Source organism: Cavia porcellus, unplaced genomic scaffold, assembly GCF_034190915.1.
Source record: "Cavia porcellus strain 051 isolate PalLab524CR breed Dunkin Hartley unplaced genomic scaffold, mCavPor4.1 scaffold_32, whole genome shotgun sequence".
NCBI lineage: Eukaryota > Metazoa > Chordata > Mammalia > Rodentia > Caviidae > Cavia > Cavia porcellus.
In genome coordinates, this window is record NW_026947515.1 from 1412225 (window position 1) to 1427936 (window position 15712).

The 15712-nt window shown below is 39.3% G+C and overlaps 1 protein-coding gene across 1 annotated transcript in view; it reads left to right on the forward strand.

Annotated features, from left to right (window-relative positions):
- Positions 1-6451: 6451 nt before the first annotated feature.
- Positions 6452-15712, forward strand: part of LOC134474467 (zinc finger protein OZF-like) — a gene marked incomplete at its 3' end in the record, with an annotated part of 63497 nt that continues 54236 nt past the window's right edge. Inside the window, exon 1 of the mRNA XM_063242639.1 lies at positions 6452-6604. Within this exon, the coding sequence (XP_063098709.1) occupies positions 6452-6604 (153 nt within the window). The remainder of the gene's footprint in view (positions 6605-15712) is intronic.

Here is a 15712-nt window from a genome sequence, read left to right on the forward strand (position 1 = left end):
TGGGTAGCATGTACATTTTAACAACATGAATTCTTCTTATCCACAATGACAATGTGTCTTTTCTTCTTAGTGCCACTACACTCATTGTTTCAATATCTACAATTTTCCAAGAACAGGTGAATTTGGTTTAAATTTTACATAAGTATTAACTCTTTTTGAAGAGTTATGAAATGAATTATGTTCCTACTATTTCGGCCTGCAGTTTGCTTGAAGCACATAGATATGAATTGATTATGACATATGGACATTGTACCTTGAAACTGAAGTTATTTGTCCATTTATTCTAAAAGTTTTTCAGTGGAGTTTTACGTTTCTTATATGAAACGTTGTGTCCTCAGGAAACAGAGACACCTCTTAATTCTTCCTTTCTGATTTGGTAAACATTTGGGTTCTTATTGTTGACATTTCTTTTTGTTGTTATTTTTTTCTGGCTTCCTTGTTTATGTAAGGATATATTTAGAACTGCATTTTGCCAAAAAACATTTCCTTGTGTTTTCACTTTCTAGTTAACAGAACTTTTTACAGATTTCTACTGTAGTTCAAACCCTATGTGCTTGAATGCTGAGAATCCACTCTTAAGATGGTAGAATGAGGGAAGCAAAGCAGAAACTGAACTTGGGGACACTGCTGTGCCTTCCTGCATTTTGTACAGCAAACACTGAATCATGCCTGTTTACCCATAGCATATGGGCTTCAGTACCAAGTGAATCTGCCACTGACAAATGAGTTTCTTACATTTGCTTCACACAATCTCATTTCCCCTCAAATTGCTAAGCACATGGTCTAAGGATTCTTATACCCAAACTTCAAAAATGATTTCCAGTGAAAAAGAGACTCCTTCTGAAATCATGATGGGATTTTATGTAAAGACATAGTCTGATCCAGACCCAGGCAATCATGAGCTGACAGGGGCGGAGATTGCTTGTGCTGATAGAAACACCTTGAAATTGTCAACCAGCAGCAGCATCAAGCAGGGGAGCACAGCATTGAACCCTCACATTTCAGTGACGGAATCATCTGGTGGGTTTTGCCTTGGGTTTACTGAGGTGGCTCAGTAAATCTAGGTTGCTACAGTGCAGTGCCAAAGGGACGTCATGTCCATGTTGCATTTATTTGGGGTTATTCTTTTGCAATTGTGAAACCTGTATGCATGAGGTTTCACACCTCTGCCATTGCAGACTCACCCACAGGGATTATTTCCATGACATGTAAAGGGTCAGTTTATTTACACAACATGCAGAATGCTGTTCTCAGCCTTGTATTTCTCACAATTGTACGTTTTCAATCATTTCTTCAAAAGGAAGCTAAATGATTTTGTTTGAGCAAACTTCAATTGTGTTGATGTGCTTCTGTGTGATGTCCTTGCTGACAGACCTGAAAAGGAAGTGAGGTGGACCTGCTGGGGGTTCAGCTCCAGAGGGATACTCTGCTTAGCTGTGTCAGTCAGAGCTGCCCCTCACCTGACTGGCCACTCTGAAATCCAAATGCCCTTGCTCGGGGTTGCCCCTGGTGTTGGGAAGCACTGGTTTGCAGTGTAGACTCCTAGCGCACTTGTTAGCCCATGAAAAAGCTTGCTGTGCTATGAGTTTTTCACCCCTAGACCTGCACCTCTATGGCCCTGGCCAGAGTTCCCTCCAACAATCATGCATGGCATCCTCCAAGCAGCTTTCCTGTGCATGCCCTACGTGAAGGCTAGGGAGGGTCCCAGTTCCTTCCTGCTTCAAAAAGTACTGTGAATCAAACTCTTGAAAAGAAATCTTGAAAATTTTTGTAGCATTCTGTGTTGGAGAAACCTTTCTTTTAGTCCTGTGAGGTCTAAGGATGGCTCCGAATATAGCTGTGATGGGAACTGCAGGACGGGACTCTGCTCTGTCCCCAATATTATCTCCCGTGCTGTTCAGCTCCTGCCTTAAAATATGCCATTGGATGGGGACACAGCACATCTCAGTGATTTGTGCCTGCATGAATCAACTTTGGGAGGCTGAATGTTTTCTGCAGCTGTTGGCCACAGGTGGTGGTTTTGAATTACAAGACTTTCTCACTTCTCTCACAAAATGGACTGGTGAGACCTCTTTTAATTGGGTAATTCAAACCCTGGGAAGGTGACGCTATTTCATCATCAATCACAGCACTAAACAATGAACCAATCACAGATGCTAGGTTTAGCTGCCTCTGTGAATTCATGAGGCTTTCGGGGACACCCAGATACAAACCATAACACCTTTGAAAGTAAATCCTCTGAAGATGCCCATGCTCTGGACTAGAAGATAATTCCTTGCCTTAGTCCAGGGTTTAATCTTATTTTATTTTATTAATTTGTTTTTTGAGACTCTCACTGTGTAGTTCAGGCTGGGCTTCAATTCACTATGTAAATTAGGCTGACCTAGAACTTGCAAAAATCCTCCTGCCTCAGCTTCCTAAGTGCCAGGATTACCTACATGTACCATCACACCCAGCTATTGTTTGTTAAGCTGTATTTATTGATTTACTGGAGACTATTCAATTTAGTTACATTTGTTATACTTCAGTATACAAAAATGCTAAGAAATGTAATAAAATTTCAGCCCAATGTAAACAACTTAGCAACTTAGCAAGGCCCTGTCTCGGAATAAATTATGATTAAAAGAGCAAGGAACTGGATTCAGTCTTCAGCGCAGCAAAAAATAAATAAATCTATAAATAAGTAAAACTTCTTATAAAATAATCTATAAATAAATACAACTGCTTAAAAATAAATCTATAAATAAACACAATTGCTTATTAATAAATCTATAGGTAAATAAATCTTTTGTGGGTAGCTCAGATGAGAAGTGTTTTAAAAGCAAATTTATTTCATTGTATTGACATACAATGAACTTACAGGTTTATACTACAAAATTTGATGAATCTTGACATGGACCAGGGATATAGCTCAGTGGCAAAGTGCTCCCTGGCAAGCACAGAGTCCTGAATTTGGTTCCTGGTACCAAAATAAACAAAAGTAAACCTAAAAACTAACAAAAAAATCCTCTAGGAATCTTGTCATACATGAGCCCCTTGAAAATAGTCACCAAAGTGGTGATGTATACATCACCTTCACATATTCCTTATGGCTCCTTATAATTGCTTCCTTCCATCCTAAGCAATGTGTCTGCTTTTTGTCTCAGGGAAACACTTTTTATTTCCCAGAGGTGACAGGTCTGTAATCACACAGGAGGCAGGGTGTTTTGTTTTTGTTTTTGTTTTGTGGGGAGCTGGTAGGTTTTATTCAATCCTCATAGCCATGTTAGTTTTCCTAAGTGCTGCTCCTTGTCAGTGGCTGAGCCATCCCATCCCACTGTGTGGATGAACCACAGATCCTCACGTGTCCATCAGCTGAGGCCCTTTTTGGTGTTTCCAGTTTTGATCTCAGAAATAAAGTTTCTGTAGTCATTCTTGTGTTTGTATAGCTATAGCACTGATTTCCAAGGGGAAGATACTTAGTGTGAGGTTGAATATTTCAAGTCTTGCATATTTAACTCAGAAATTGTTTAACTGTCTTTCAAGTAGTTGTTCAAAGCAAAGTAAAGATTTCTGGCTCTTCCTGTGAGTATTTTTATACCCTGTTCTTTTTAAAACTCTTGTTCATTTATTTCTCAGTCATTTTCAGTTCATTTTATAAAATTTACCTAAGGAAAGTTTATTTCTATAACATAAAATTCAGCATTTTTTGACTTTGGATAGAATTTTAAAGGTGGAAAATACCCAAAAAACTGTATATATGCACGTGTGTAAATCACCTATAATTTTAACATCACAATACTTCTGCTATGTGATGATTATTATTTTCAACTTTATGGGCTTGAGAGCTGTCCAAGAGATTAGTAAAGTGTATTTCTGGGTTTGTTGTACTCTAAGAAAATAGCTTCGTTATATGTGTATTATTACAAACCTGTAAAGTGGCTTACTAAATGTGTTTTTTTATCCTTTTTCCCTAACTAATATGTTAAGTGATCTAATTGATATGTTTAGCAATACTCTCCTCTGTAAATAATTGCAAGAATTTCACTTAATTGAGATGTTAACCAGAGCGGCTCTCTACAAACAAGAAGAGTGGTGTTAAAACAAACTAACTAGGGTTATTAATCACTGTTAGGCGCCTCTACTCTTCACTAAGGAGCTAAAGAAGACTAGGAGACCCACTAATTTACACATTGTTTAAAGTAACCTGCTTGTGTGTAGAGAGATTTGCGTATGAGTTTAACCCTTTACCCTGACCTTGACACATAACCGCCGTTTTCTGTTCTGTATGGCGCCTTATTGCCTTCCTCTCCCCTCACCTATCTATCTAGGCCATGAAGAATTTGGGTTTCTGGTGACCTCTCCCCGACCCGGTGATGATCTGTCATAAAATGAGCCTGCCCCAATTTTAAGAACTGCTTGGCTTAAAAGAAATTACTAGGTAATACTATGGCCCAAACCCCGATCGGTGCTTTCCTTTTGTTCTGTATGTATCAAATGAGTTAGATATCAGATCTTTGTAAAACTCAAGTTCCAGTGTCTCATAACTCGTGACTCCTTTGCACTCACTAGTGAAGATGAACTGTCCTGAGATCATTAACTTCCCCACTTTCTTCTCCAAATATTGCTGCAGATGTGCCACTCCGAGATAATGTCAGTCTGTAGGATGGGAGTAATTTGAGAAACACCAGGGAACTCCCGAGATTGTCAGAGCTAAGTGGACAGCAATACAGATTCCAGACTCGGGTCAACAAGTTTGATGGCTCTGCAGGTTTCTTTGTCTCCCCCAATCCTTTTCCTCCAGCCTCTTTTCAAAGTCCTCCCTTCAGTCTCTGGGGGACAGTCTCCAAATTGGCTCTCGGAGACTGGTCGCCAGGCCTGGAAATAAAGCCTTTGCCACCTAAGTTTTCGGTCTTTTGCCTCCTTGGATTTTATACAGGGGCCCAAGTTATAATAGGTTCATCTGTATGGGTCATGAAGGAATGACGCTAGGTACTCCATCTGGTATTTAGCTCCTTCCTCCCTGGCACTGTCCCTCTACTCTGCTGGCCACCATGGACTGCTTAGAGCACTATACAAGAATGTAAATATGAGATAACAAACTGTAAGAATTATACAACAAAAACAGTGGTTCTCTACTCTGCTCCACACTGACTACCACTGTTGCTGATGTCTTGAACATGTACATTCTCTAACCTTGGGACATCATCCAAAAAAATCTTCCTTGAGTTCCCAAAGCAAGGCAACAAGTGTTCGCACAGTGCCTATGAACAGCCCATGTAACATTCAGCCAATTCTTCTGCATTTCCAAGGAGAACATGGCCCTTTTGTGTTCTCCCCATGACTCTACAGATGGCCATTCTAATCCTACTTTATAAATTCTTTATGTGAGACACATACACACATACACAAATTAAATCTGACCTTCTGGTGAACCCTGACACAAATTGCCTCTACCTACCTGTGCAACCTCCCATGAACAATTTCATGCCTCACTCGTGTGAAAAATCCATGTAGCAGTGCTGTGCAAAGCATGGGTTAGTTAAGAGAGGTGTTGATATGAGGCCCACTGGGTTAAAATTCTGTCAACTCGTTTGTCTCTGGAAAAGGCATTAAATGTTGGTGTCTTGGCTTGCACAGCTATGAAAATGAAGATAATTCCTAACTCCTACTCTTGTAAGAGTTAACATATGTAAAGCACCTCAGAGAGGCCCTAGCCTTACACCTGTAAGTGTTACATATGCTTGTTAGTATGTTTATATTAACATGTAAACATATATTTAAGTTATGAAGACATCAGATGACTGGTACCGAAAGCACTCATTTCTCTGTAATAAAAGAAGGGCAACAGCACAAATAACAATGGCATCTGAGCACTTGCTATATGGTAGGAAACATGGGAAAACTCTGCAGGGTTTTCATTGAATCTTCACAACAGTGCCAAGAGATGAGTATTGCCATTCATCACAGTTTGTTTTTTTAATGGAAAAAACCACCCAATATTTCAAAGCAAAATAATAGAATAACAATAATGGAAATTGAGGCTCCCAGAAGAGAAGCAGTGTACCTAAGGTGTCAGGCCCAGGAAGATTTGAGTCCAGACATCTATAAATTCCAAGCTTCAGACTCAGTCCACTCCTCTGCTTCCTCTCACAGCAAGCCTGGGGCTCAGTCTCCCAGAAGCTCAACCTGCAGCCACACCCAGCATCAGAGAAACCCTAACCCCCACTGCCATGCCCACCGCCTCATTCCTGCCTCCTGGAAGGCTCTGCACCTCCTGGGTCCCAGCTTCTGGCCCCGCCACTCACATCGCTTGGCCCCACCCCCTGGCTGCAAGTGAAGATTACACTCCACCCAGCCCAACCTGGGTGGCACGCGCCCAGGGATGGTCCCCAGCCACTGGCCTTCGCTTCCCACTCAGTCCCACCCCACCCCCGGCCTCGCTTCACAGTGGATGCACTGAGTGGCCATTATGCCGATAGCGACCCCTTCTGGAGACCTGAGCACTCTTCCTTCTTCGGCCAAGGCTGTGGCTGGGCTGGGACTGGGGTCTGGGCCAGGTAGGTGGGCAGCAGCTGGTGTTGAGTGGCAGCGCGGCCCCGTGGCCCCGACTTTAGTGGCGCAGGTGCCCTTGATTGGCTTTCCAGAGAAGCAGCGGGCGTGTCACTGGGGCGACCTAGCCTCAAGTCTTCAAGGCTCTCTCTCCTTTCCTCCCTTCTCTCTGTTGGTGTCCCGGCCTGGCATGTAGCCAGGTATCCTTACGGCGCGCCCCCCCCCCAGGTGCTGTTGAGAGCCCAGCCCTGGTGTGGGACCTGTGGCAGGGCGGCTCAGGGTCTCACATGGCCTCTGCTGTCAGTGAGCAGTGGACATTTACCCAAATAGGACGATTTTATTCCACTTGGAGCTCCTCACTGCAGAGATTGAGAGAGGACCTAGATGTTAAACTAAGACAGCAGTTATTATTCTACCTGCACATGCTTTGTCTCTGGTCCACTCCATTGATAAGGGCTTTCTGCTTGTTTTAATATTGTCGCCTCTTGTGTGTTTAAGCTTTGTGAAGAGTCTGAATGTGGCATGGGGCTTTGAGGAATGAGGAAATGTGATCAGAAGTTTAAAAATTTAAATCCACAAATAAAAATAATTCACCCACATTGTTGAACCAGCTGCAGAATACCCATCTTGTCCGTATTCAGCTGTCTCTAACCATACCCCACAGTTCTGCTCACATCTTTTGTGTATTTGCGTACAGTTGAATATTTATATTATATGCATAGGTAGAGTTTTACTTAGTTATCCTGTGATTGACCATGTACACAAGTCTAGTTCCTCTTAGAAAAACTGCATTGAGCGTATATCTTTTTTTCTTGGGATAAATTCCAGACATTGGAAATAGTAAATCAAAGTTCTGTGTTCTTTCCCTGGTACTTGATATGAATTGCTTCTTAGACAAGACATGTTAACAATAGACACCTTGCAAAATTTAGGTATTCTCCCAATTATCTGGAGAAATTTGGAGTTCAGCAAGGTGTTGAGTCATTTTCTATACCAGCTGAGATGCCACACAATCTACTGTTGGATTTTATTTTTAACTGATGTACCATGATCGTCCTTTTGATTTGATTCACTCTATTCTGTTTTATTTCATTTGGTTTTATCCTCTTATCTTGGTTGCCAGCTGTTCCGAATGTCACAAAGACTGAGTATATGGATGGAATGTGTTGTTATTTATCCTTGACTTGATAGTCTTATTATTTAGAAATGACATTATTAGGATGAATAAACAATGTCCCTTAGGACTGAGATTGCTGGAGAAGGCTCTCTGATTGATAAATCTTAAACTAGCTGCCGGGTAACATTTTTAACGAGTGCTTGTTTATTGATCAAACACCTCAAAGATCTCCATAGTCTTATAGGAGACACGTTAACTAAAGTTATGAAATGTACCCCAAAATGTTCACATTCGTCACTATCAAAAGAATTAATACTTTTTTTGCATTGAAGATGCCTATGTAAAGGTTTCACATGGTTATGACAGTTTATTGTTGTCAAATTGATGATGTATTTGATATATTCACATTTCTGGAAGCATAGGCCTCCAAGATTGTAAAATGGGGATTACTTATGGTAGCAGAATTTTTTTCCATGTTCATACCTCTCCTAATACCAAAGACTTGTGAGATTCACATTCCACTAACATCAATAAATTGGTCAATGATACATAAGAGACTTCTTGGGTATTTGATAAGGGTGCTTGACTAAAATGGATATTTTATGTCAAAAGAGAAATTCAGATTATTGCAAGGATGTCATAATACAATAATATATACGGTTCTGATTTCTGATTTACTATGTAAAATTGTCACAAGTATCAATACTGTAGGTATTCAGATGTTAAAAATATCCATGGATAGTAGAAAACACATTTCACTTAATGTTCTAAGGTGTTTCAATGTTTAGATAAAAAAGTAATGTTAAGCTTACTGCATCTAAGGTATTGTATTGTGATCAATCTTTTCTTCTGGATGTCCAACAGCTAAGGTTTAGGACCAAAAATGAGAGACGCGGATGGGCTAAATGGATAGCCAATATTTTGTCCACAGCACTTCAAGCTTGGAGGAGACTCAGGATGTAAAAGAAAACCGGCTTTCTTCATCAGAAGATATCCAGTGAGTACCTAGTATCTTGATCAGGAAGATGATGAGCCCACAGAGGAAAGTGACCTTTGATGCAAGGTGTGCCTAAAGAGAGTCACAAGTCACCAGAAAAATCTCCTAAGTTTTCACAGAAATCAACATGGTCAAGCAATGGCCATGACTCTTCCAGGTGGCAGACACTGACAGAAGAGATATGAGGAGCTATGCATGGTTATAAGAACTGCCCTTGATAGGAAGTAACCAACCAATTGTCCTTAGTGTAATCCTTATGTTAGCTTGATCTTGAACCTTCTGCAGAAAAGTCTGGACTCCGGAGGTACTGTGCAATTCTAAAATATTGTCTGTGGGTGAATCTCGCATCACTAACATTATCAGAAAATTGCTATCTATGCTGGTAACTGACTACCATTATGGATGGATGGACTGTTCAGTGGTGGGAGCTCTAACACAACTTCTACATCTTCAGCTGGTCATCCATCTGTGTATCAACCAAACAAAAAGAAGGAATATGTTGGAGTCATTGAAGCTGAATACTCATGCAGGGCTGTGATGTGGCACAGGCATGATTGAACTGAGAATCAAGAGATGCCTCAAATGGCAAGATAGGCCACAGCTGAGGCCACCTAGACACTTTCTGTGGGATAGTTCTCTGCAGTTACCATTGTCTGTTGCTTGGAGTGGGTCTTGAACCTCTCCCAAGATCCTGTTCAGGTTTCCTCCATTGTGCACTCAACTCCTGCCTGCATGAGGTTGGCCAGCTGGCTAGCAGAGTGATGAGCTCTACCAAGGATCTCTCTCCTCCAGCAGCCCTGAAGACCATGCTTTTTTTCTCATTTCTTAGAGCCTTTTTGGTACACCTTTTTGGAATCCTGGTTTCTAGGAAAAGACCTCAACATGAAACATAAAATGTATCTGTTTTAAAGACTTAGCACTGAAATCTGGTATTGTTGGATGATGACAGGAACAAGTATCAAACCTGTTTAAGACAATTCACATATACAAAAGCTGTTATATTCCCCTGTGTCGGGAGTGTCTAGTGCACTCTGGACTCCGGGAAGAGGCCCACATACACACCAAGTCGGGACATGGGGGGTGCAGCACAAGGAAAAGAAGGAGAAACACGGCAATTGCAACTTCACCACACTGCACTGCACGCCCAGTCTTTATTCTAGGATTCTTATATAGTAAACCGGATCAATTCACAGAGCACAGACAATTAACTAGTGAAAAAGCATTCCTTGTGACAAGCTACAATGTGACAGACTACAATGTTTATCTAAGTTAATTAACATCAATTCTTCTAGCCCCTCTAGCCCAGGAGGAAATTCATTAGCCCAAGAATGTTGTTAATTATGTTGTTGCTAATGTCACAAAAGGTGGCGGGCCACTTCCTCATGACTCTGTAAACAAAGCCAGGTCACACAGCATGGTTTCAGAGGGTGATAAGAACTTCACTGAGAACAGGCATTCCTGTCCCGCCTCTGTCTCGCATACTGGGGGCTATTGTTTACTGCAGGTCCAAGGGGGCTAGGGTCTTCAAAGTGACTCCTCATCCCCCACACCCCTGTATTTTTTTGGTTCACCAATACCAAATCCTCCTACATGACACAACTTTCCTCAAGGCAATTATTTCCACTCTAATCAATGACCCACATATGAATTATTTTCTGTAGGACACAAACGCAGATATGCAGGTTTTATGATATGTCTCCACTAAGACATCCTCAAAAAAATTAACAATCCAGAGCCATTCCAGGCCTGATAGGAGAAATAGAAAACTAATATGCCCTTGCTGTGAGCTAGTGGATGTCATATGGAGAATGGTATGGTAAACTAACCAATGTGCCCATGTTTTGATTCTGTGGAAGCTATTCTGGTTCTCTGAAAAAAAAAAAAAAACAAGAAAGTAACTTACACTTCCTGTGAGCTAGCCATTGCATTAGCTGGGAGATGAGCACCACAGTCACCTCCTCCCACCACCAACAGTCTGACTGGTTTAGAGCATGTGCTGAGTTGATAGCAATGGAGGTATAAAAAAATTAATCCTTGTATTACTTGACTGGCTTTGCAGCCTAAGGCTAGTATTCTTAAGCATGTATTTAAAGTGGGAAATAATGGTAAAAGAAGTTGCAAAAACTGCATAACTATATGGAAATTAAATAACACTCTTCTAGACAACCAAGGGGTGACAGATTAAATAAAGGAAGAAATTTAAAAACACTTACAACCTAACAAGAACATAGATGCAAAATCCTGTATCTTATGCGATTCAATGAAAGAAATCCAAACAGGAAAATTTATAGTAGTCAAATCTTACATCAGGGAATAGAAAGAACACAAACAAATAATGTAATGTTGCATCTCATTCTTCCAGAAGAAGAATGGGAAGACAAACACAAATACCATACAAGGGAGGAAATTATAAAACCAGGCAAGAAATTCATGCAATGCAGAACAAGAAAATGATACAAATAGTTAATGAATCAAAGAGGTGGTTCAATGAAAGAATAAACAAAATTGATAAACCCTTGGAAAACCATATCATAAAAGAAAAAAGTAAAGACTGAAAACCATGCACTGAGGAATCAGAAGGATAAAATAATTAAAGATCCTGTGAAAATTCAGAAGATCATCAATATTTACTTGAAAAGCTTATACTTTCACAGATTAGAAAATATAGAAATGCACTGATTCCTAGAAACATATGAAATGCCAAATCTTATTCAAGAAGATATAAAAATTCTAGAAAATACAGTATCAGTAAATGTGAATGAAGATCTAATTAAAAATGTATCAGCTGCTGGGCGTGGTGGTGCATTCCTGTAATCCCAGAACTTGGGAGGCTGAGGTACAAGGATTGTTGTGAGTTCGAGAATAACAGCACTACAAAGTGAGCTCAAGGCCAACCTGAACTGAATAATGAGAGCCTATCTCATGAGCACATTAAAAAAAAGAAAAACAATGACAACAGAATAGCAAATGACCAACATAAAAAAGTCTAGGTCCTGATGGATTTACTGCTGAATTCTACAATAAACATAGAAAAAAATTTAAGGCCACTGCTGTTTAGTGACATTGAAAGAGAAGCTGTTCTCCCTAACTCATTCCTGGAGGCAAGTATTACCCTGATACTAACACCAGAGAAACACGCAACCAGAAAAAGTAAACTATAAGACAGTTTTCCTAATGAACAAGAAGCAAAAATCTTTAAGAATATACTAGCAAAGTGAGTGTTGCAAATCGTCAAGAAGATTTTAAAATCTGATCAAGTTGCATTGATCCTAGGAAGTCAGGGATGTTTCAGTACATGCAAATCAACAAATTTAAATGTCATATCAACACAGTCAAAAACAAAATTCACATGGTAATCATCTCAATAAATGCACAATAAGCTTTTTATAAAATCAAGCACTGATTTGTGATATAAACTCTACAGTAAATAACAACAGATGACCTTTACCTCAAGCTGATAAAATCAAACAATGACATGGCTGGGGATTTAGCTCAGTGGCATACGCACCTGCCGTGCAATTGTGTGGTCGTCAGTTCGATCACCAGTACTGATAAAAAAGAAAAAGACAAAAATATCAGACAATGACAAAGAAAATTCCAGCATCCTACTAAATAGAGAACAACTGAAAACTTTCATTTTACAGTTATCAAAAGGACATGGATCACTATTATGACCACTCCCATTCAATATAGCTCTGGAAACATTAGGAAGACCAATCAGACAAAAGAGAGAAATAAGAAAACATATATAATAGAAAGTAATAAAACTATCCTTATTCACAGATGATATGATATTCTAAATAGAAGATACCAATGACTCCACCAAAACAGTCCTAGAATTAATAACCAAATTCAATAATGTAGCAGGAGACATAGTTAAGAATCAAAAATCAATAGCATTCCTGTACACAATCAACAAACTCACCAAGAGAGAAGTTACAGAAACCACAGCCTTTACAGATAGCCTCCCAGAAAACAAAATACTTGGAAAGAACCTAACGAAGAAAGTAAAGGACTTACGTATTGAAAATTATAGTACTTTGGAAAAGGATATTGAACAGATTATCATAAATAGAGAGATATTCCTTGCCCATTCTGGGCATTGTCTTTTCACTCTGTTAGTGATTTCTTTTGATGTAGAAATATTTTTTAATAAGATAGGGTCCCAGTGGTTGATTCTTTCAAATTTGTATTTCGTTCATGAAGCCTCATTAGTGTTTCTGTTTTAATATTTAGATCTTTAACTAGTTTGACTTTTGTTTGTTTCATAGTGATAGACATGTCTCCAGTTTAAGTCTTCAGTATGAGAAAAGTCATTTTCTTCAGCACCATTTATTGAAGAGGCTATCTCTCTTCCAGTGAACATGTTTGGCTCCTTTGTCAAACACAAAGTAGCAGTGTGTTTGTAGTTCTATTTGCATCTTCTAGTCTTTTTGGTTGATTCTCAGGTCTGTTTTTCTGCCAGAACTATGCTGATTTTCTAATAGTAGCTTTCTAGTATAATAGCAAGTCAGAAATTGTGATGCTTCCTGAGTTGCCTTTGTTGCCCAGCAATGTCTTTGGTAATCGAGAGCATTTCTCTTTCCAGATGAATTTTAGAAATGTTCTCTCTACATTGTGAGCTATCCTAATGGTATTTTGGTGGGCAGTGCATTACATCTATATGACAGTTTGCAATAAGATTTTTTGAGTTTTCTCCATATCCTTGAAGGTAGTTTTACTGGTCTCTTATACTCAATAGATGAAACATAATAGGTATGATCTTAAGAGTTTCAAACTTTTGAGTTCTTCTTCCCAAGGATATCCACAATAATAGGATTTTTTTTTCTGTTTGTTTGAGACAGGATTTCCTCAAGCAGTTTAGACTGATTGTGGACTCACTTCCTAGTCCAGTCAATTCACACTGATTATCCTACCTCAGCCTCCCAAGTTCTGGGTTTACAGGTGTGCACATAAAACTTGAAACAATTCCTGGTGTTATTTGAAACCTGAAGAAACAGTCATAAGATACACATGTATTCATTAACTGCCATTCCCTTAAAGGAAAAGTGTCCAATATAACACATAACATCATTGGAGTGTAGGGAATCAGAAGATGTGTTTCTATCTCTTATGAGCCCAGGATACCAGGATAGACTACTGCAGAAAAAGGAGATGTCACAGGTAGGAATATGAATCAAATGTGAGCATTAGTATTAAGAATTCAGAGAGTATTATATTTAAGGATGATGAGAAAAAGACCAGTGGAAAGCAATGAGAGTCCTGGTGAGCTTGGCATGACCTGCCTCTACATCACGCTTCACTATAAGGATGAACATCATAAACAGTGAAATATTCAAACATTATGTGCTTTTGACCCTATAAAATATTGAGGCTTGGCACTGTAGCTCAGCTGTATTGTAGCCTGGCATAACAGATGCCATCTCGCACCCTGCATTTATCTAGTGCCCTATATTTGATCCAGGAAAATGAAAAATCACTCAGGGTATATGTTCCATGAGAAAAGCAAAAGGAGCTGTACCCAAGTAAAAAAGTAACCTGCTAAAAAAAAGAAGCAGGATACAGGTGTCAACCAAAAATTAATTTAAGATTATAGCTAAATTGTTTCCAATGGGATGTCTTCTGTGATTCTGTTTTCAAAAATGCCTAACTTTCCAGTTCAGAGCCAATTGTTTAGATTCTGAAATGGGGAAGGGGGTCTGTATAAAAGTCTGTATATTGAGCTCAAATATTTAAATTCCAAATTTATCCTCTGGATGCTTGTATTCCTATACTGTTGTTCACAAACTCACCTCAAGATGCAGAAAGATTATTGACAGAAGCAAACCTCTGGATTAAATGTCAGTGTCCCTGAAATGAAAGAATAATGCTGAAAAGGAGGGAAGAAAATGATAACACCATGTGTTATGATGCCCACTTGTTTTCCACAGCTTTAATGAGGCTGAAACAGGAGAATGGCCATTTATTCAAGGACAGTCTAACCTATGCAGTGAGTGGAAGTCCAGCCAGAACTACAAAGTGAGATTACATCTTTAAAAACAAAAAAATAAAAATGAAAAAAGTAAAAAACCAAGGGAGAGAGAAAGACTATTAAAGGTAAACAAAAATAATAGAGTTGAATGAAAGCTGACCTAAATAGGCAATTATGGAATGATGTTGCAGCGGACAGCTAGCCATGTAGTGGCATCCTGGCAGCTGTGACAAATACAGAGTTAGGAATGGTACCTATTGTGCTATAGCACAACAGTGACCTCCTTCCTCCAATAAATCTGTAATTTGCTAGAATGAAGAGGTCCAAAAACTCATTGAAATCTTAAACTCAGAGCAAGCACATAGCTTCATGCAAAGGCTTTGGAACACTGCTTTGAACACTAAACTCAAAACCCAGCCCAAGATCTTCAGATTCTATATATGACAATTACCAATGTTTAATTTACCATTGACATATTTAATTAAAACTCTTGTTAATCTACATCTTCACAAATGAAGCTATTTTCTTTCATTGCAGTTTAAAACACTGTTTTCTTTAGGTATGGGGGATCAAACTCACAACTTAGCACTTCCCAGGCAGGTGCTTCTGCCTGCTGAACTAAACCCCTGGCCTCTATTGAATAATATTTTATTAAATGTATAAGCATCATGTTATCCAGTCAAATGGTATTGTGATTTAACTACAGAGGTCAAGGTACAGAAAAATTGATATATAGTCAGAGAGGAATAGGAACCTCAAAGGAGTCAACATAAAAAACTAAACACAACAATCCCTCTACAGGCTCAGCTGAAGAAAGCCAGACATAAAGGTGAAGATTCAGTGACCATGTCTATATGCCTCCTGAGGAGAAAAACAATAGCTTGACATGTACTACAGTTACCACTACTTCCTCTAGGAAGTCCAAATAAGCATCAATTACCATACTCAATGACCAGAACAACTGGACCATTGTTCCCACAAAATGCCTTTGCTCTTTCAACATACTTTTTCTGGGTGACTTCTTTCCAGGTTAAATAATATTAGGTAAGCCACTCACTACGAGCTTATAGGTTGATTGTAGTTTGAGACTTACACT